Source organism: Melospiza melodia, chromosome 3 (assembly GCF_035770615.1).
Source record: "Melospiza melodia melodia isolate bMelMel2 chromosome 3, bMelMel2.pri, whole genome shotgun sequence".
NCBI classification, from domain to species: domain Eukaryota; kingdom Metazoa; phylum Chordata; class Aves; order Passeriformes; family Passerellidae; genus Melospiza; species Melospiza melodia.
This window is the reverse complement of record NC_086196.1, coordinates 22,418,506-22,439,243: the sequence shown is the minus strand read 5'-3', so window position 1 is coordinate 22,439,243 and position 20,738 is coordinate 22,418,506. Positions and strand designations below refer to the sequence as shown.

At 46.6% G+C, this 20,738-nt stretch overlaps 1 protein-coding gene across 1 annotated transcript in view; it reads right to left on the bottom strand.

Moving 5' to 3' along the window:
* The window catches only part of FOXO3 (forkhead box O3), an 87,418-nt gene extending 70,847 nt beyond the window's left edge, over positions 1-16,571 (bottom strand). Inside the window, exon 1 of the mRNA XM_063150976.1 lies at positions 15,946-16,571. Within this exon, the coding sequence (XP_063007046.1) occupies positions 15,946-16,536 (591 nt within the window). The 5' untranslated portion in view covers positions 16,537-16,571. The remainder of the gene's footprint in view (positions 1-15,945) is intronic.
* Between the last annotated feature and the right edge of the window lie 4,167 nt (positions 16,572-20,738).

Below are 20,738 nucleotides of genomic sequence, written 5' to 3'. Positions count from 1 at the left end.
CTGGCATTTCAAGCTTCCCTACAAAATTCCACAAGGATGCCCACGGACTCCTGAGCCCTCTCCCCCATGGTGCCTCAGCAGCTCCAGCACATGGGCAGTGCATTTGAAGGCAGGGACTGCAAGTGCTTCTGGTTGGGATTTACTTCTGGAAGCACACTCCAGTAACCTACATTTCCAGTGTCCCTCTAGCATAAAATCACACTGCTTTTGGCTGTTTAGGCAATGCCAGCTTTCATGCATTCCTCTTTTCTCTGTAAACATATTTACATTTGTAACTTCTAACTGGCTTAACACTACACAGGCATTTCGAGGAAAACTCTACCAGCCCCTGAATTAAATGCAACACTCTGACAATCAATTACAAACAGTAAACTTATAGCAATGGGTGCAGGAGAGGCTGGTGATATGGATTTAGTTCAAGGGCTGCACAGGTTTGTTGGGAAGGCTTTCTGCAAAAGCTCACCAAGAGCCTATGTCTCAGTAGACTGAGTCACCAGAGTGACACACATAACAAAATAAGTTAGAAAATCTTCATGCTGAGAGTTTTAGTTGTCATCAATGGCTTTGGAAGACGTAGGGACACCATGCTGCAATTCCTCACCTGAGGATGACGGTTTTATACCAAATTTATTTCCACACAGGAGCTAATAAAAATTTCCTAAAAACTAAAGTGAGAAAGAATGCTGGAGTATGCACTGCAACAGTGCTGCATTTAGGTAAAATACTTCACAGAAACCAACTACTGAGGTTCCTTCTCCCTGCAAATATTTGGCTCTGCATTAAAACATATTAACAATATGCTACTAATAACAAGACTGTGATATAGCTGTGAGGCTCCCCTAAAGCAAAATCCTACCAATGCTAGTAATTGATTCAGCAATGTGCACCAGTGCAATGGCACAGGCGTCTCCAGTCCTTGGGAACATTACATCCACTCTAATTCTCCCCCCAAGGTCACCACAACCATCAGAAAATCCCCATACATCGTGACCTAGAGAGCTGTGTCTAAACAGCCATTATCTATAGCCTGGGAAAATGAAGCACTGCACCTGAAAGGCATCAGCTACCACAAGTAAACCCCTCAGCCAACCACCCTGCCAGAGTGGCTCGGGGAGCAGTGGCAGAGAACAAACTGCAGGAGAAAAAGCAGGGCGTGCTAGATTTGCCTTTGCACTATTTGTTGCAATGTGTGTTTGCACACACTTTATTGCAATGGAAAGAGGACAGGACACCCTGTTAACCTGATTAAAGTTTTGAACTTCTATCATGAAGGAACAAGAGTCTCATGGATGACACACTCTATGCCCAAGCTCTTTAACAGGTCAACACAGGGTTATTCATACCAATAAATGACTTGGTCTAGCGAGCACCACAATTCAGTATGAGTTTCTCAATCTAATTCTGATAACAAAACCACTGCCATCAGCTTCTCTAGATGTGAAAGCATTTTACCAGAACCACTGAAGACCAGGCATGAAGTCAGCATCACAGGCAGAAGGTACAAGAAACCATGAAGCAATATCAGAAAAGGTCAGCTGTATCATTATATTTTCAAGTCTAAATCTATTCATCAAGTCAGAGGGTCCTTACTGGAGGACACAGAATATGCTATGACTATGGACTGTACACTTTCATGCACTTCTATGCCTTCCATCTTTTCTATTTTTAGTGAGGTACTCAAATGTCTCCTCTCTTTTCACAGATGAGGAAGGAAAAAGGAACAGCCCGTCACACCATGGAAATAAGAGCAATTACTACCTATACCATTAAATACTTTAGGGACAGCTCAGTAGCCCCATGAATTGCAGAATCTCAGATGCTGTTTGGTGTCTAGGTCAGGCCACAGAGAAGACACCCAAGTCTCTCTGAGACAGAACCCTCCATCTCTTACACAAATGAGCAACCTCTCAGTACCCAGTACTGGCAGAAGAAACAGGATTATCCCAATGACTAAGGATTTGCACACTGACAGTACTAGGACTGCTTACCTAAGGGTGGATCAGTTAAAAATATAAACAGTGTTCTAAATTATAGGTGGTGCTGTGAGCCCCACCTACACCTTGTATTGTCCAACACTTCCTACTACAAAACCCGGCTTGTTCCTCAGCACTAATAACTTTACAAACCTGAACTGAAACTGGGATTAGGAACAGAATAAGTGGTCTAGGATAGGCAAGCAAGACACAGGAAATACACAGTCCTGGGGCAGGGGGGAAATGTCGAATGGGGAGCTGGGGAAAAAAAAACAGACAAGAGGGACAAGCAGAACAGATACGAAAACTAGTGGTGGTGGGCAGAGGTGGGGAAGGTCACAGGAAAAGGAGGGAGGAATGCTTGGAGCAAGACAGGGAATCACACGAGAAAGAGACTGGGATGAGAGAACATAGTAAGGAGCTTGGGGAGGGGAGAATATCTGGTGCTGGGACAGGGCTCATCAGGGAAGCCTATGGATACTGAGGAGGCAAAAGGCACAGACAAGCACACCCAGAAGGGCGTATTTCTTTACTCAGAGCCAAGTGCAACAGCCATGGCACAGGGCCCACACAGAGAGCACAGGGGACGAGCTGAAACACTGAGCACCCCTTGAAGGATCCAGCCCACCAAGGAGAGCGGGGGTGGATGGATGGAGCCTGTGAGCTCCTTACTAATAACAGCATCACAGTCGGCATGAGAAGTAATTTCAAGTGCTAGAGGAAGCTTCATTTCTGACATTTTGTACTTCCCAAGCACTTGACTTTTATATTGATACTTTTTTTCTGTGCAGATTTTTGGATAAATAAAGAATGCTCATATTTAGTTCTTCTGCTTGGCCCTTCACTGAACAGTGAAGGGCCAAGCAGAAGATAGTGAGAACTATCCACAGAGATACTCCAGTGATCTACAGTTTGTGGTCATACCATGCAAAATCTCCCTGGCAGCTCCTAGAAAATGAGGAGAGCCCATCACTGGCATTGCTCAAATCCACCCACTGCCTCATGGTACTTCTAGGGAGAAAGCTGCTGACCCCCACAAGTCTGTAATTACCTAGAAGAATTTGTGGTCTGATACCTGATACAATTTCCTGCAAAAAATAAGGAAAATATCAGCTCTGTGACAATGTTGTTTTTTTGGGTTTTTTTTAAACCAAACACAACCAACAGCCACCAACAAAAATGTAAAACCAGAAAGCAGGCACTCAAAGCTGGATAAATTTAGTAAGATGTCATGATTCAACTACAATTGAAGGAAATCCATATTTAATTTCTCAAACAACTGCTATCATACAATTCAAGCAGTGTTTTTCCTTCGGGCTGAGAAGATACCAAATACACACTATTTCTCAATTTACTACTTTTTCCCTCTTTTCTTACTTTCAATTGGAGAACATTGTCATTTGACATGCTTACAAGCCTGAACAGCAATGACACGTGAGAAGTTTTTGCCAGGGTTAAGTCCCAACACAGCTGTTGGAAAAACCCAAAATGAACATTTTATCCTGGCCAAATCACTGTTCTTTTCACTATTTATACCCTTGGATTCAGCAGCTGCAAGTGACACTACAGGTCACGTAGTCCAAAATGGACAAGGAATCTGAAGATTCTCTCAAGTTCTGGAGGCTTCTACTTTTGAAGTTCCTACTTCTGTTCTCCCTCTCAGTGCTTCACAGCACTGCTGCACCAATGCTAATTTGCTGCAAGTTTAAGTAGAATACCAAACTCTGGTCAGAGCAGACTTTTCAGAAAATTTCCATTCTTCATAAGAAAGCGCCTTTTTCCTGCTTTCATTTTTCAGCACCATAGGATCAACACTGGCTGCTCAGCTGATAATGCCCCTCTTTATTTGAAATTATTTTTCTCCTTTCACCACCCACATTCAGTTGGGACTTATTCTGTATTATTCTGCTTGACACTGGTCCAAGACAGCAAATAATTTCTGTAATTGCACAATAAGCTGAGAAGACCCTAACAGAGCTGCTTCATTGTCTAAGAACCCCCTTACATATTGAAAATAAGGCTGAAAAACTTGTAAGGATGCTAGATACAGCTGTGCCTTTAACAGCACAACCTCTCTGGTATTTTACATTTGGCATCTGGCATTTTACAAGCAGGGAAACATTTCTGCTGTACTTTGGCCTTCTGTCATCAGAGAGGTGGAGATTTATGCCCTTTCTCCTTCTAAATTGGACTACTTCAGTGCCCTATTTTATATTCCTCCTGACAGGTCCCTATTTTGTATAAAACAAAAAGTACTACTGTCGCTGTGTTGCATGGCAAAAGCCCTTTCCAGCTGAAAGAGAAAACTCCTGCCACCGAGTTAAGTGGCAAGATGTAACTTTGCAGTTGAAACTGCGAGGATAAAATAACTTTCCCCAGCAACATATTAATTTCCAGCAGGATTTGATGAAATTATAATTCACTGTCCAGAAAAAGACTAAAACATTAAACATATTATACTGAGAAAGTCAAAATAGGTCATTCAATCAGCGTTATTCCCCCTTCATTTCACACATAATACAAAGCAGTTAAGTAGTTTCTCTTGCAATTAGCATCATCTTTGTCTCCTTGGTGTCTAAAATACACTGGAGATACGAAGCTGCTCTGACGGCACTGCAGCCCAGGCCCTGCTTCCCACCATCACTGACTCCTCAATAAATACAAAGGTGAAATCCTGTCTTCAAGTATTTCAACAATGATAATTTTCTTTTGTTATTCCAATTTCCTGGTCTATCATCTCAAACAGCAGGCCTTTTCCCTCTGATTAAAAAGGAGTACAGGTACACTCAGGAAGAACCCCAGCATTCTCCAGCTGCTAATGCACATCCCACTCCATCTCCAAACCAAGAACGCTTGTTACCTGGCAGAGCCCTGCAGAAAGTGGGCTAGAAACAGCCTCCACGGAACGGAGGGGTTTTAAGAGATCTTTCCTGAATGTGAGAAGTCTAACATATGCTTCAAATGCATTTTAATTTAGAAGAACGTTGGAAAGATTTTATTTATGTTTCTAATTAGGTAAACAATATGCTTCTTCCACCTGCTTTGAGCTACCCCACTAGGCCCAGTAGACATCAGATGTCTCTGAACATACATCAGGTTGATTTACACCCTACTGCTAGCTCAGAGAATCCTTCCTCCTCCCAGTCCCGTATGCCACTACCTTATGGACTACACACTTCCCCTCTTCTTTGTATGGAAAATGGCCTCACTGCTGATTTTCAAACACCTTCCTAAGCACCACAGCTCCCCTCCCCATAGCTTTATATAGTACAGTTCCTCATAAAAAATTTCTCTCCTACCCCAAGCATGCAAACCTTCTAGCACATTTTAATCAGAAGTATTTTTGCCATGCATGAATCAGGATGCAAGAGCTACTGGGGCAAGAAATAAATCTCAACATGCCATGGGAAGTGAAAATCACACTGTCAACATCATGATGAACATAATACTAGGTCAGAGCTTTTGGCTGCTGCACAAACTAGGCTGGAAACCTCTGGCCCAATTCATGCAGAGCTCTGACATGACTGCCATTTGCAAATCGAAGATTTTACATCTAGCCCACTTATACTCGGCTGAGGCTTCGAATTCAAAAAATGCTTCAGAGTTTTTACAGCTCCTCAGTGGCAGCATCATTATCAGTGCCAAGGTTCTTGTCCTACAAAGGCATAGAAGGGTCAGCAGCCTCCCATTGTAGGTCTTGATGCATACTTAAAGAAGCACCATTCACCCTGAAACCTGACATCTCACACAAACGGTTTTGAGTTCCCCCATACAGTGAAACTCTCAGGCACAACAGATCATGTTGCACAAAAGCAGGGACAGCAGCTCCACATGTCTCAGCTTACAAGCATCTCAGGACACGACTTGAACTGGCATCACCTTCTTGTACAAATTCCTGAAAAAAAACATTCTCTGAAAATTAGTCAAGGCTCAGAGCAGTTGTGCAGAACAAACAGTAAGTTATAGGCTTTCAGGAAACCACATCACTGCTGTCTGCACAGAACCAGTCAGCAGAAGTGGTGATAATGTGCGAGCTTGTGAAACACTCACAATAAGACATTCTTTCTTGAGCACTGTTCTCACTTGTCAGATGCCAAATTTTATTTACTAAAGCATATCTAGAACTTAATACATGAAACTGATAAATCCTCCATGAAGTATTAGCAAATATATTTACACAAGACTGGGGTTCACACAAAGTCAGAAACTTTTGATCTGGATTAAGTCTCACATTTAAAGGTATGTTTACACTGCAAATTTCAAGTAAGAAAGTGGAGTTAACCTTGGTCACAATGCGTCTTTGGAGAACTGCAATAGGTGTTTGAAGAGATAGTGTGGAGAGAAAAAACCCTAGATAGAGCAGGATTTAAAAGAACTGCTATGTGAGTACATATCAAGACAATTCAGTCCACATTCTAGACAAAACAAATATGGCCCTGGAGTTCGGCCCATATCCTAAAATTATTTCTTTAGAATAATACATTTATTCTTCTGCAACCTATTTTGGAAAAAAGCATAGAAACCAACATGATATAGCATGAGAAAACACTAAGTTATAAGGGCAAATGGTCTCCAGAGTCAGAGAGGAAAGCAGACTCTAGACTAGGAAAGCAGCTTGTATTAGATAGGTAATAAATACATTTTTAAACAAAGCTTGGTTTACTTAAGTATGACACTGTTACTAACGCTCCCTGGTCATACTCAGTCCTCACACGGGGCTCAGGCTGAGCTGCAACCAGGATTTTTGGCACTGCTGGCTTGAGTCTGTCTAGCACTAATGCAAATGTGTGCTCCTGCCTTGACACAGCCTTGAGCAGGGATGAGACTCAGACCTGCCCTCTTTACTTCATCTACCCATGAACGCTGCACGGTCATAAACCCACATCCATGCCAACGCTTCTTCGTTCCCACTCCCAGCTGAGCAGTCGCGGCACCATGACACAGAGTGAAGCCCCAGCAGACACATCCTGATGTTTTTGGGTGTTCCTCTATCTGTCCTCCCACAGCACGCTGTCCTCATCAGTCTCCTGACTTATCTGTGGTCTCCCACTCCTCTAGGGCTGGGATAAGCAGATGTTACCTCCCTGTTCAAGTCCTGGCAAGCAGCCAGACCCGCCCTTTTCTGCTCACATGACTCAGGAGCCAGCAAACCTGCTGAAAACTCTTTCCTAGGACTGAGTCCCACCCACTGATCACAGTCCCGGGAGTGCCATGGCCTCCGCTGCTCCCTAGAGAGAGACAAAGAACTGGAAGGCCAGGGATGGGGAGTCAGGCTGGCCTGAAGACACTGCAAGGCTGAGAGCTGGCTTGTGAGGAACCCCAGGCAGACCCACAGCCCGACACAGTGTGAAGGCAGCCTTAGAGGTAGCTGTCAAAGGAAGAAAATGGCTTCTTTGGCAGCAGTCCTCCCTCCTGCCCTCATTCCAGAGCTCTCAACTGGGTTTTGGCGTGGAGACGTCAGCAGGGACCCACCCTTGAGCCCGGCAGGGGCAGTGTGTGAAGGGACGCAGGAGTGGCGTGATCCAGTGAGTCACCCACGGAAGCGCACCTGACCAGGGCAGCACCCGGGCGTACAGCAGCCCCGGGCTGCACAGGCACAGCCCTGCACCCACGGCCTCCTGACCCCCAAAACTGGGGGCACCCACTGCAGGGGCCCTGACAACAAGCTGTCGGTGCCACACAGTGCTGTCCTTGCTTCGAAGTGGTCCTTCCTCCACCAGCTCCTCCAACAATGGTCCGTGGGCTGCCTCTACACTTCTGTACCAGCATGCACCCTCCTCACACCTCTCTTTACATGCAGCGAGTAGAAACTTCACCATCAGGGGAAAAATAATAAAGAAAAGCAAAATAATACCCTGCCAAATAAACATGTTCATGTGAGAACCCAGCATTCCATAATTCAGCTCTAAAGTATGCAGCATGTTGTGATAGAGCAAGCAATCCATTTAATTTGTTAGCACAAATCTGTTATAAGAGCTAATTTTCACAAGGCATTTCTTTACTAGTACAAATCCACAGAAGGGCATTTCTCTGTCTGTGAAAGCTTAAGAAGGTATTTGAAAAGTATTTAAACAGCCTTGATTTTTAATAGGTATCAGCATATAGATACAGAACATTGCCCTGTAAGCAAAGTCCAGGTAGGACACACACAGACAGAGTTATTAAAAACACATCAATGCTACTAATTCCCAACCTCCCTCAAATTCCCGGCAAAACAGCATTATAAGCATATCAATCCTTGAGCAAATGTGCAAGGTGGGTGGCCCAAAGAAAGGACTCTGGCTTTGCAGGGCAAGAGGGGCTCCTCCTGGACTTCACAGCCAAGCACACCACCAGGAGAACTCTGCTTTTTGCACGCTGGCAGAAAGCAATGCTCTTCTCTAGCCCTGCTGGAAGGCAGCTCCCTTGCTATTCCACCCCAGGGATGAGGCAGAGCATGGATGCAATCACTCAGTTGTTCCCAACTCCTCACACTGTGCTGGCCTTGCTTTTCATCAGTCCTGTAGACCAATCATCTCCTAGCTGTATCCCCAGCCAAAACTGCCAGCTACAAGCCAGCCCTCTACCTCCCACAGAAGTGTAACATGCAACCCTCCCACTGGTGTTACAAGTGGGAAGGATGGAGAAGGTGAAGCAGGACATAACATCCCTGGAGTCTCCAAAGACAGGAATGAGAAACTGGGATATGGGGAATTGAGGCACAGATTTTTTTTTTTTTTTTTTTTTTTTTTAATATTGGTATTTGGAAATCTAACATGTCCTCTCTGGTTCTTACTACCCTCACAGGTTTTAGACCAATGATCTGTGACAACCTTGACTCAACACACTGCCCAGGAGATAACTTGGCTAATGTAGTTGATGAATACAGCAAGACTCCTGCTGTTGTCGGAGATCACGCTCCACTCCAGCAGGGTCCTGTTCTCAATGGCTGCAGGAGCCCTAAGGTCCACCATCCTCCTCCACACAGAGCAGATGACCTCCCTGCAAGGCACCACAGTGTGCCCCAGCAACCCCTACATACCCTCTCCACCTTGCACACCTGAGCTTTTCCTACTCCTTCACCCCAAAGGTGCTGGGGTCACATCACCACAGGACTCCAGACGCCCCTGCAGTTCCTGGCAGGCTGAGAAGCACGGCTCTTTCTCTGTTGCCTCAACCAGATGAGCAAGAGCAGTATCCACCACTAGCAGAAAATGCTTGGAAACATGCTAGCTTGCTTGGGAAGCTAAACTGTTGTCAAATAAATGCCAAATACACATGGGTAAAGAGTTGGTGCCTATGAGTGGTACAACTGTATCCCACATGCACAACTAGAACATCAGGAAACTGGTACAGTCATGCAGAGAAGCACAGGATACCCCAACCTGACTTCACCTGAAGCAAGTTAGAACAAAACATCTCACTCTGAAGGAAAATCCCCTTCTGTAAACAAGCCACTTTTTAATAATAAGTGCTAAATGGACTATTCAAGCAGGTAATTAATGCTAATTAACATATGTCAGGCCATAAATTGGCTAAACGCACCTCATTTTCCAAGCTTGGTGTGTGGCAACGCTCAGGAAATTGTAACAGAACAGTCTAAGTTTGTAGAAGCACAAAAAGAAGAGCAAATAAAAGGTTAAGCATAATCTTCACTTAACTCATGGTGTGCTGAGCCAGCAGTACAGAAAACTGCATGACTATGCACATTACTCGAACACTTCATTTTGCTCCTGAACCACTGCGCTACGCACATACTGTCAGTCCCAAGAAAAGCCACATCAAAAATTCCCTGCACTCCCTGAGTGCTGCTATCGGCCAGGCCTTTATCGGGATTGTCACTGTGTGCAGGACCTGAACGCACCTTCTGTTCCAGGGCCTGGCCAAGCTGTGCCCCTTTCCAGAGCCAATTTGAAAATAGCAGTTTTCCATGGCAAGAGGAACAGATCAGCAACGGGGAGGATGCTCACAGCTTGCATTTCTCCAGACAGAGTACCTCCAAAAGAGGAGGGCTCCTTGTCTCTAAAGCAAACTAATATTGCCATTTTGTAATGCTGCCCTTGGGCACATTTTCTGTGACAGACAGAGTAGTAAAGTAAGGCTTCTGAAAAAAGTGAGAGAGAAACAAGAACATGCAGAGACTTTAGTCTAAGTAGCAACTTGCATTAGGAAACACTTTCAGTTTCTCCTTTGGCAATTCGCCACTACACCAAGACTGGGTTTAATTGCATTGCAAATAAGAAACAATCCTCACAAAAGATTTTCCATACTTCCATGCAAAATAGCTGGCTGCCAAAATCTAGCAGGGCACCTTTAGGAGGCTGCCACCTAGAGAAATGCTTTGGCTGCTTATCCTCAGTTTTCCCTATCTCCAAGGCAATCCCTTCGGCCTCCCTCTGAAGCCAGCACACCCACTGTAGTTTTCTGGGGTGGTTTCACACTTGTTGACCCCGCGCACCCCAGGCGAGCTGGCTGAAACCCACCCAGCCATGGCGGGAGGGTGCAGGGGGGCTGCCCCAGAGCTGCCTACCTTCCACTCTGGGCTGCTACTTTGTCCACATCAGCACAAAGAGCTTTCACAAAACCACACAGCTAACCCTAATCACTCGCCTTTCTAAATGCACCAGCACGTGCCCAGCCTCCCCTAATCTCCCAGGATTACAGCAAAGTAGTGTAGCACCACCAAAATGACCCGAATACAAAATGGCCTCGAGAGTAAGACACCGCTCGCTTCACCAGGACAACACCGAGCAGAGGCAGGATGTCCCAGGGCAGCAGTGCCAGGACATTTCTCCTCCCTGGCCTCAGTCTCAGACAGTGTTTGTTCAAGCCAGTACAATACATCAGATATAGCTGCCATAAGGTGATTTAATTTTTACTGGCATTAACTGCGTACTTTCAAACACACAGGTAAGAGGAGAAGCCAACCTCTGAGTCTCAAGCTTCCTATTTTAAATATGCGCAAATTTTAAATATGTACAAATATTGACACTAATCAATCTATTACAGACAATGTCAATTGCTGCATGACTGTTTTAGGTAACCTTCTGTCTCTGAATGATGGAGGGACATCGATTCCAGCATTTATCATGCAGGTCTACCAGGCAGTGATATCTATCCAGCAATACTACATCATCATTGATTGGAAGTTTCCCATTCGCATCAAAATTTGAGTTCATCAGAGCCTGTGATTCTTACCAGCTGAACACATTCACCAAGGTGATGTGTTTCTGTCTGCATTTAACAAATCCTTCAGCAGAGGTGCTCCTCACTGTCACACTGTGGACCAAACAATGAGAGTGATTCTGGGAGAGCTATTTACTTGGTCTCTCTCTCACTGCTCTAATAGCTGTCACCTGCCTGCATGAGCTGGGGAAAAGTGAGATCTCTGATGTACATTACAGGTATGAAATAACAATATGTGCTAATACCTACATATGGTTTCTGCTGGAAAGTTTAAAAAGTCATTTGTTACTGTGCTACTACAGTATACTCCTCTTTGATGCAAGACATTTGTTATCTGGTGGTTTCAACCGCTGGAACCACACATCTCTTACACTGCTCAGCACAAAAGTCACTTACAAATGTTTCTGAGTATTTTGTTAAAGCACAACATAGTAAGGCTTTGATCAGGTAAGATGCTTAAGCAGCAAGTTTAAGCACACAAGTAATCCCAGTGAAGTCCCAAGGATCCATTCACGTGCTTAAATCCATGCTCTCCTTGGTAGGTCAAAACTTAAAATAATCAGGCTACAGCTTGTAACTCAAACCCTTCTGTACAAATGAATAAGGCAACACAAAAATATATTAAAAAAATAACAGAAGGCTGAAAAAAATATTCCTGCTAGCAGCTAATTGGGAAACAGAACCCAAAAATAAATAAAAAAGAAGTTTATAAGTCAATAGAGGAAAAAAAGAAACTGACGCAGACTCCAGTTTTATGTTGCCACTCCTGATGAAGACATTGTGTGTCAGTCCAAGGAAGGAGAAGTAAGAAGAAAGAGAGTGGTGTTACTTCCTTCTCACATCTTTGCAAGAAGATGATAAAAAGAGTCCAACACATCTTGCATATCAGCATCTGGCTAACAGATTTAGACATCTGTCTACATCACTGGCAAATTTCTCAAGCCTTTTCAAGTCTCAGTAATTACAGAAGAGACTCATGCATTTGGTACACCAAAGGGACTGCAGCCCTTTGGTACATACTGGCCAATAAAACATGGTAAGAAATTTGCGAAGTTTACAAAAACCTCCCCTTCAAAGTAAATATCCCAGCAGCTAGTGTTTATCTTCTATGGGGAAGATGAATACAACAGGTGGAAAACAGAATAGGCTTCTGATATGAAAAACAATTCAAAGCAAATCAGCTACATTTAAATTTGGGAACTGCTGGTATCTCTGTATATAGGATGAGATTCATAGTCTTGCCATATCACTTAACAAAGAGGAAAATAGTCCCCCTAGTGTACTCTCCATGTAGAAAAGACTGTTTCACAAGATAGTGCTCAAGAAATTACAAAATAACATTGTGGGAAGAGGTACGGAATTACTTAAACTGTAGTGAAACTGGGCATCTCTACTATGTACATGGAACGAAAGGTTTTCCAGTTTCTTATTTCAAGATTACTGAGGGAAGTGAGTGCTTCACCTTAAATACCTGCAAGATAAAACTTGGTTTTTAAGTCAGCACATTAGTTTTGTGACTGCAGGACTTCGATTGGGTAACAGATACCTGAATGAGGAAAGATCTAGTCATCAAGGAGCTCTGTGAAGTACCTGGAACAGTCACCTGGCACAGCGAATTTCACAAGGGTGAAACCAGCTCACCCTCGGATCTGTTCCCCCCTCCGGTGATGACGAACATAAATACCGGCCTTCCCTAAGTATTCAAGACAGAAGCCAATACCGGAATGTGCATGGAAACCCTCTCCAGTGGTCTGGAAGTGTGTGGGATTGTACCAACCGGGGCAGCCTGCGGCACACAGGAGTGTCGGAGCGCGGCACCTCTGCAGCACTGCACCGTACACTGCTGCCCCAGTCAGCTTCAGGCACTGTTAGCTTAGCCAGTGTCCCACCGGGGCCAGGGGGAGGGGGAAGCAAAGGAGATTGATGGGGGGGGTGCGTTGGGCAAACCTTATCCGAATTACCGGAAACGTAAGATATGCCTTCCTAACCACATCTGAAATGATTCACTTCTGCTTTAATGCCCTAGCCAGGGAAATAAAAAAAGAAGAAAAAAAAAGTGATAGTTGTAACTTTAATTTACAGTTCTTAAAATAATTGTTTGAGGAGAATAATCCTGGCTATGTTTACGGATTATGATGTTTGGCACATCTCACTGGAAACAGTATTAATATTTCATATATAATAATACATAAGGTAATAAGACCAAGTGATCTTTTTCCCTTTGTTTAAAATAACAATTTTCCCACTCAGTGGCAGAGCAGAATATTGTTAAATGGGCTTACTGCCTTCAACAATTAATTTAGCTGTGTAAAAATATTCTAAATTAAGATGAAAGCCTTCTAACACAGAACTATCTTCTGTTCATTTAAAGTCTCGGTGTAACTAGCGATCTGAAGAAGTCTAATGTGAAAAGCTGACATTAGTTCCTGAAGAGTTGTATTCATTACCTGTGAAGGAAACAAAGATGATAATTAAGATATAATGTATTTTAACATCAGGAGACTAAGATGGAGTCCCCGTGTAAGAGTGTTGCCCCTGCACAAATTAAGCTACTCTCCAGCCAAGAAACTGAAGTAGTCCTCTTCTGAACATATACGCACTTGAAAAAGAAATCTTAGCCTTGCTAAGGAATTACATTTTCCAGTTTTAGATGTCTGGCAAATTATTATTATTAGCTCCTGACCTCCCCTTTGCCCCTTCCAGCATGCCCCTACCACCTACACACAACTGCACCCACCGTTAACGTGACCAAATGCCTTACCCTAACTTCAGAGACAGCTCACAATCATCAAAGACAGAATTTGCTGCTACCAGTGTGCCTGCATCTCCTGAGAAAGGTCATCCCAAAGGCTTATGAGAAACTTCTGAGCTAAATTATAACAGAAGAATCTCAAGGGATCCAAGTTTTTAACATTTTAATTAGCTCCAAGTACCAGTTAATGCTGCTTAGCAAAGGAATCAATATCAAATTAACAGTATAAATTGTCAGAAAAATTGTGACGGTATTAAGGATACTAATCAATGCAAGTACTTTCATATTATGGCCCAGATTCTGCTTCTGCGAAAATGAAAAGTAATTTTGCCACCAAATTCAAAACAGTGCCAGCCTCACTGTTAGGTAAATCTTCATTTGAATCAGATACTGAGAATTTACTGAAAATTCAAAGTACCAGATAAAAATGCTGGATTTGTCAACACAGCTAACATCTAAAGCCACTGCTTCTGTGCAGAACCAAACAACTTATGAAGGCACAGGCTGTCATTGGAAGATGTAACCCTTTATCACATTCTGCATCACACTTGTAAAGTCAGATCAAAATTCAACACCTAATACAGACACAAAAGCTGTAAATAGAATGTGTGGTTTTAAAAGCCTTGTCTTCAACTAGCTATGCCAGAGATAAACTTTGTGTTTGTATTTTCCCAAGCCTGAGACAAGTCTGTCAACTAAATATTTCCTCTCCTGTGTTTCATTTGGAAGGTAAAAATCATACAGCCACACTTCAATTCCTAGCTGCAAGTCCTACTCAGGCACCAAAACACAAGACAGGGCTGCTAGTACAGAAACTGCCAGAAATGTTTAATCTGTACAGTATTTCTGACCAATTTGTATACTGAAAGTTATCACCTGATCCAACCTGGATAGATTCAATTACAAAATTTAATTTCTCTGTAAAAGCATTGAACTTGCTGGCAAATTCACCTTCAGCCATGCACACAAAAACTCAGTGTCAGACGCCGCTAGTATCGGCTCTCAGCAGCAACTGAACCTTGCCGGGATTTCCTTCTGCAAACAGTATCGCCGTCAAGCAGCACCTGCATTTCTGTACAGCTGCAAGTACGTGACATTTTGGCATCCAACAGACGCTGACAGATGAACAGGAAAACGAGAAGAAAAAAAAAAAAAGGCAGCTCTGGAAATCACTTCAAATGTGCTTTACGTGCAGTTCTGGCTCCTGGTAGGCCTTATAAGACTCTTTCTTGAGGGTAAAACTCTGCCTGCCTGCAACGTGCTTTTGCACGCGCTGAGTAAACAAGCCACAAAACCAGAATTTTTTCTCCCCCTCACTTATTAAAACCGTAGTACTCTTAGCTGCTCACTGTCGCAGTGCTGGACAGAAAATGCTGGGCTATCAGTAGACGGTGCTCTCATACACTGGCAAGGCAGGAATCGCAAACCAAGCATTCCAGGGGCTCAACAGCCAATAACTCCATGCTTTGATTAACTTTATGAAGAAATGAAAAAACCCGAATTTCCCTCTACTGCTTTTGAGGAACACATGGGCAAAAAACTGCGGGTTTCCTTGACAAAAAGAATAAAGTCGTTCTGTATTTGAGCTTTGAGACGCAGACTGACCATACATAAAAGCAATTCTGCTCGTTTCTAGCATGAGTTACCTCTGCTGTTACCATAACTTAAAAAAAAAAAAAGGCAAAACAAAACCCACACACTTTATAAATATTTTTCATTTTTCTTTCTCTCTCTTCCTCTCTCTTTCCCTGCTTATGTGCTCGTGCATCACAAAACTCAACTCCGCTCCAGCGTGTACTCTGCCCCCAGAGTCAATAGCCCTCACCGCCCGTACACAGCAACAGCAAAGAGACAAAACTTTCCATAATCTCTCTCTTAAAAAAAACCAAAGCCGACAGGACGACCACCATCAGCACGACCAGCACCAGCGCCCGGCGGGCTGCTGCCGGGGCGAGCCGCCAGCACCCCGCTCCGCGGCCGCATCCTCCAGGGGCAGCCCGCCCGTCGGTCGGGGCGGCGCGGCGGGAGCGCCGCGGCCCCGGGACCCCGCCTCACCTTCCACCCGGCCGAGCTGTTGCTGTCGCCCTTGTCCTTGAAGTAGGGCACGCAGCGGACCATCCAGTCGTAGATCTGGGAGAGAGTGAGGCGCTTCTCCGGGGAGCTCTCGATGGCGCGGGTGATGAGGTCGGCGTAGGAGAGGTTGCCCCACGCGTTGCGCCGCGACGAGCACTTCCTCGGCGCCGCCGCCGGGCCCCCGCTCAGCCCCCCGCCGCCTGCCGCCGCCGCCGCTCCGCCCGGAGAGAGGCTCGGTCCCTCCGGGCCGCCGCCGGGCAGCGGGGCCAGCAGCCGCGCCGCCTCCTCCGGCACGACGGTGGTCGCCGCCGCCGCCGCCGCTTCTCCGGCCGCGGGGGCCGCGCTGCCGACGGTCATGGCCGAGCCGCCCCCCTCCTCCTCGTCGTCCTCCTCCTCGGGGATCATGGAGGCGGCGTCGGCGGTCGACTCGCCGGCGGGCTTGGCTGGGCTGGCCTGCAGCTCGGGCCTCTGCAGGGGCCAGGTGCAGGAGCGGGGGCGGCTCTGCGGCTCGAACTCGGGGTCCAGCTCCACGTCCAGGGGCGAGAGCGGGGCGGGGGGCGACGCCTCTGCCATCTTGGCCTCCCCCGCGGGCGGCTGCGGGGCGCTGCGACGGGGCGGGCGGGCGGCCGCCGACCCCGCTCCTCCTCCGCCGCCTCCTCGGTGCCGACGGGAGCCTAGCAGGCGGGAGGCTGCCGGGCGGGCATGCCGCGCTCCGCTAAGGGCTGGCCGCCTCTCCGCTGCGCTCCCAGCTCCGCTCCCCGCGGGCGATGCGCACGCCGAGGCTGGGAGGCGGGGGGAGAAGGGGAGGGAGGGAGGAAAAAAAAAAATCAGATTAGGAGCCGGAGCGGCCGCGCAGGGCGGCAGCACGGGCCGGGCGGTGCCGGAGTTGCCCGCGGCGCTGCCCTCCGCGGCGGCGGAGCGGCGGCCGCTCCCGCGGTGCGTGTGTGCGTTTGTTTATGTTTCACTCCATGCGGATGCAGAAGTAGCTCCGGCGGGAACCGCGCTGTATCCAGCCGGGAGAGGAGCCCCTCACGCCCCCGGCGCCTCCGAGCTCGCTCCTCGTCGCTTCCGCAGATATCTTGCCTTTTGGGGGGGTGGTCCTTCGCGCCCTCCGTCGGCAGGAAGGCAAGGAGAGCGGTCCTTTGGGTTACGCCGAAGACTTTTTCCTTCTTCAAAACGCCCTAAAGGGAGCCGAAGTCTTAGCATACATCCAACTGCACACTAGCGTAAACCTGTCACTTTGCGGTGCCCCCAAGCCACGCGCAAGCAACCCCCCAAAATCTCACAGCCGGCGGAGCAGGGGGCAGGAGAAGGCCACCCTGGGGGCTGGTCGGTTCAAAAAAAAAAAATAGTAATAAATCCTCCTTCTTGCAGGGAAAAAGCAAACACAACGGGAACAAATCAAATCGCCAGTCTTCCAACAGGTCCAGTAGCTTTAAGCCCTCCCTAGGGCTGCCAAAGAGAATAGGTTTTGTTCCAGCATCAACACCACATTCATAACCTCCTTGCTCCTGCTGCTGCCATCTTGACAGTTTTTCCCCCCTTCACTTAAGTCATTTAAAAAGCGCAGGAAGACGAGGCAGGGAAAGCCACATCGGGAGGGGCGGGAGGCGGCGGGGGGGTGCTGGATCGAGAGCCACCTCCACAACCGGCAGCAATCGAGATCCGAATTCACGGGAGGAAGAAGCAGCGCTGCTGCATGGTTCCTGCTGCTCCTGCGCCTTCAGCTCCAGAGAGCCTTCCCTTTAAAGGCGAAGGATGGGAAAACGGCAGAGCGCCCGCTCCCCCTGCGAGCAGCCGGCGAGAGGCAAGCGATCCGCCCGCGCCCAGCCCGTCCGCCGCCGCAGCCCGCCCGAGCAGCCTGTCACCCTGCTCGCCGCCGACTTCCACATCCCGCCTCCTAACAACCACCGGCAGCAACACAAAGTTATAGACACACGCAAGGAGGCTCAACCAAACCGCACGGCTCGGCACGGCCCGCCCACGGGCGGGCGGCGCCGCGCAGGAGCCGCCCCAACGGGGCGGGAGCGCCGGGATGGGGGGAGCCGCCGGAGCGGGGCGGGCTGGAGGAGCTGCCGGCGCCTGGCGAGGGCAGCGCCTCTCTGCTCGCCCGCCCTGCGGCTGCAGAGCCCTGTCCGGCCGGCCCAGGGGAAAGCGCTCAAGCCTCTCCAAGTACTCGGTAAATCCCTGCGAGGGTTGTATTAGGCCTGTTTCTTTTCTGTACTTGTTTTCACTGGTCATAAATTATTGGTGTACAAGCTGTTCTGGTGAACTTTAAAATATAGAGTCGAATTTAGTAATTCTTTGAAAACTTTGACTGTGCCGTTGGGTGATGCCAGGAACATGTTCAGACATGTCCACACGTGAATACAGTGCCACTGTACCTCCTCCTTGGAGGCCATGCCCTAGCAGAAAGCCCTCCAAAGTAGCTTGCTTGAAGATTTTAATTGTGGGTTGAGTAAAGGGATAACCCACAAAACCAAGGAACATAAAAGCTATTAATATGGATGTAGTTATAAATACTTCACATGGCAACATCTGTGTATCAGTTCTCACCTGGCTTGATAGAGACCTAGACTGTGGACTAGATTTAGTCCAACAGTAGCATTGTCTCTGAGACAAGATACAATAGCATGGACTGAGAAGCAGTGTGCTTCTGAAGCTTTGCTGGATAGAATTAGCAGACAAATCAAACTATTCCTGATGTATTGCATTATAGACAAGTAGAGAGATTTGAAAACCATTCCATTTTATTAGAAAACATCAAGGCCCTGATCCGTAGTCAGTGCCTTACACTGCTGCTAAGTAGGGCCTAAGGGTCTGGTTAGGTTTTGAATTCAAACGCCACTGAAGTTAGGAATAATTTAGTGTGATTTTATTACAAGGGACAGCATTTCAGTATGCATACAATTAACCCCTGGTTATCTAAATGTACCAGGAGACACTGAATTAATCAGAATGAATGCAGGTTCGAGTAATGGAAATAATGGCTGCAACTCCATTTTGGGTCACCATGTTGAGTGCCTTGCCATGGCTTTTGTTGTAACATGGCCCCTACAGGAATGCTAGGCAGCTCAAAAAGACAGCAGCCACTCTGCAATTGTGACACTGGCATTCATGTATATGATTTAGCAGTTGGTAGGGAGGAAAACCACAGTGGCATTGAAGAGCCAGAAACCAAGTTCAGACAAAAAGACGTGGTGAGAAGATGCTTAGTCCAACATCACATCTCCAAGGAGGCTTTCCTTGTGGCTTTCAGCAGTTAGCCATAGAAAGCTGCCTGTGAACCGTGACTGCTGCTCAGCCCTTTCCCAAAACTAGCTACTGCTTGGGGCTGATTTTGACCCCTGCAGAAACCTCCACGTGGAGCGCATCCTGAGGTTCCAGGGAAGCATAACACTTTGACCTTGGGCTGGGTTGCAAGCAGCAAATCTAGTCCTAAATGATATTATCATCTTCATTTATTTATTTAATTGGCATTGCATTACTCTACAGGCACTGCTATTAGGTCTCACTGTACTGGATGAAGGCCCTGCACGTGGTAAGAAATGCTCCACTCCCTGGCAGAATTGCAGTCTAAGTGAGGCAGGAGAGGGCGGGAGAAAGGAAATAAGTAAGTAGCAACCCTATTAAAAAGATGATGGACTGAGGCACTGAACAATTACATGACTGTACTGAGGTCATACAGGAAGCCCATGCCAGAACTGAGAAATAAAACTGGATCACCTGAGTGCCAGCCTTGAGCAAGATTATCTGTCTTCTTCAGAATTCACTGGTATATCAGCCACATAACCTTTATCACACGTCATGATACCAGTTCTTCACAGCTCCATGCAGCACGTGTGTGCCCGTGATAATGCAGTTTAGGGGCGTAATTAAAACCACAGTATAATTTTTCCTACACATTTTGCTTATGAAAAGTGCATGAGCAAAACAGAAAGACACAGGAGCTCTGCTCATTGTGATTCCATGCTAGCCCTCTGAAATACACATAAAAACCGATCAAAATTGAATCTAAAGCTTGCACAATTTTCAGTCTCCTCTTTTAAGTACTTTCATGCCCCAAGGGTGGGATTTTCCAAAAGGCTCCATTTATGGGAGTTTTATCACTGACTTCAACAGGAATAAAGTTAGGCCAGCCCTCAGGCCATTTGAAAACCAGCTCACTTACTTTGCCTACTTAGGCTGCAAGTGTTTTAGGGCAGGGCTGCATCTGCCTCTCCTTTTATCTACTATGGCCGCTCAAGCTGATGTGGGGAACCTGTGCCTATCACGGTGTCTGCATTATATGGATCTGGCAGGGTTACAGTCACATGGCAGCTAGAGAAGTGCAGGTGACGTTTCTGGCTTCACCTCTCACACAAATATCCTAACTGCAGAAGCAGGGTTGGAGATAAAGTTGCATGGAGGGCTGGGAGACCTGGAATTTCTTGTCAGTACAGCATTATGGACATCTCCTGTGAAGTGTACTGCCGCTCAGTAAATGAATGTTATATTGCACTTACGTTAAACAACAGCTGCATTGTCTGCGTGGACCTCACACAAACAAGCATATCAGGGGTTGTTTTGTGAGGCACCTGCAGCCTGGTCCCTGAGCGGTTTGATCCCTGCAATAACCCTGTGTGCCCCTCCCAGTCACACCGTGAGAGAGTGGCTCCCTTTATGTGTTTTTGTTCTTCCCGCAGTTCCCTACTGTGTCCTTTAAACACAGACTGGGCAACAGGCAATAGGCTTTGTGCCTGATTCAGAGCGACCTGGATGCTGATGATTAGAAA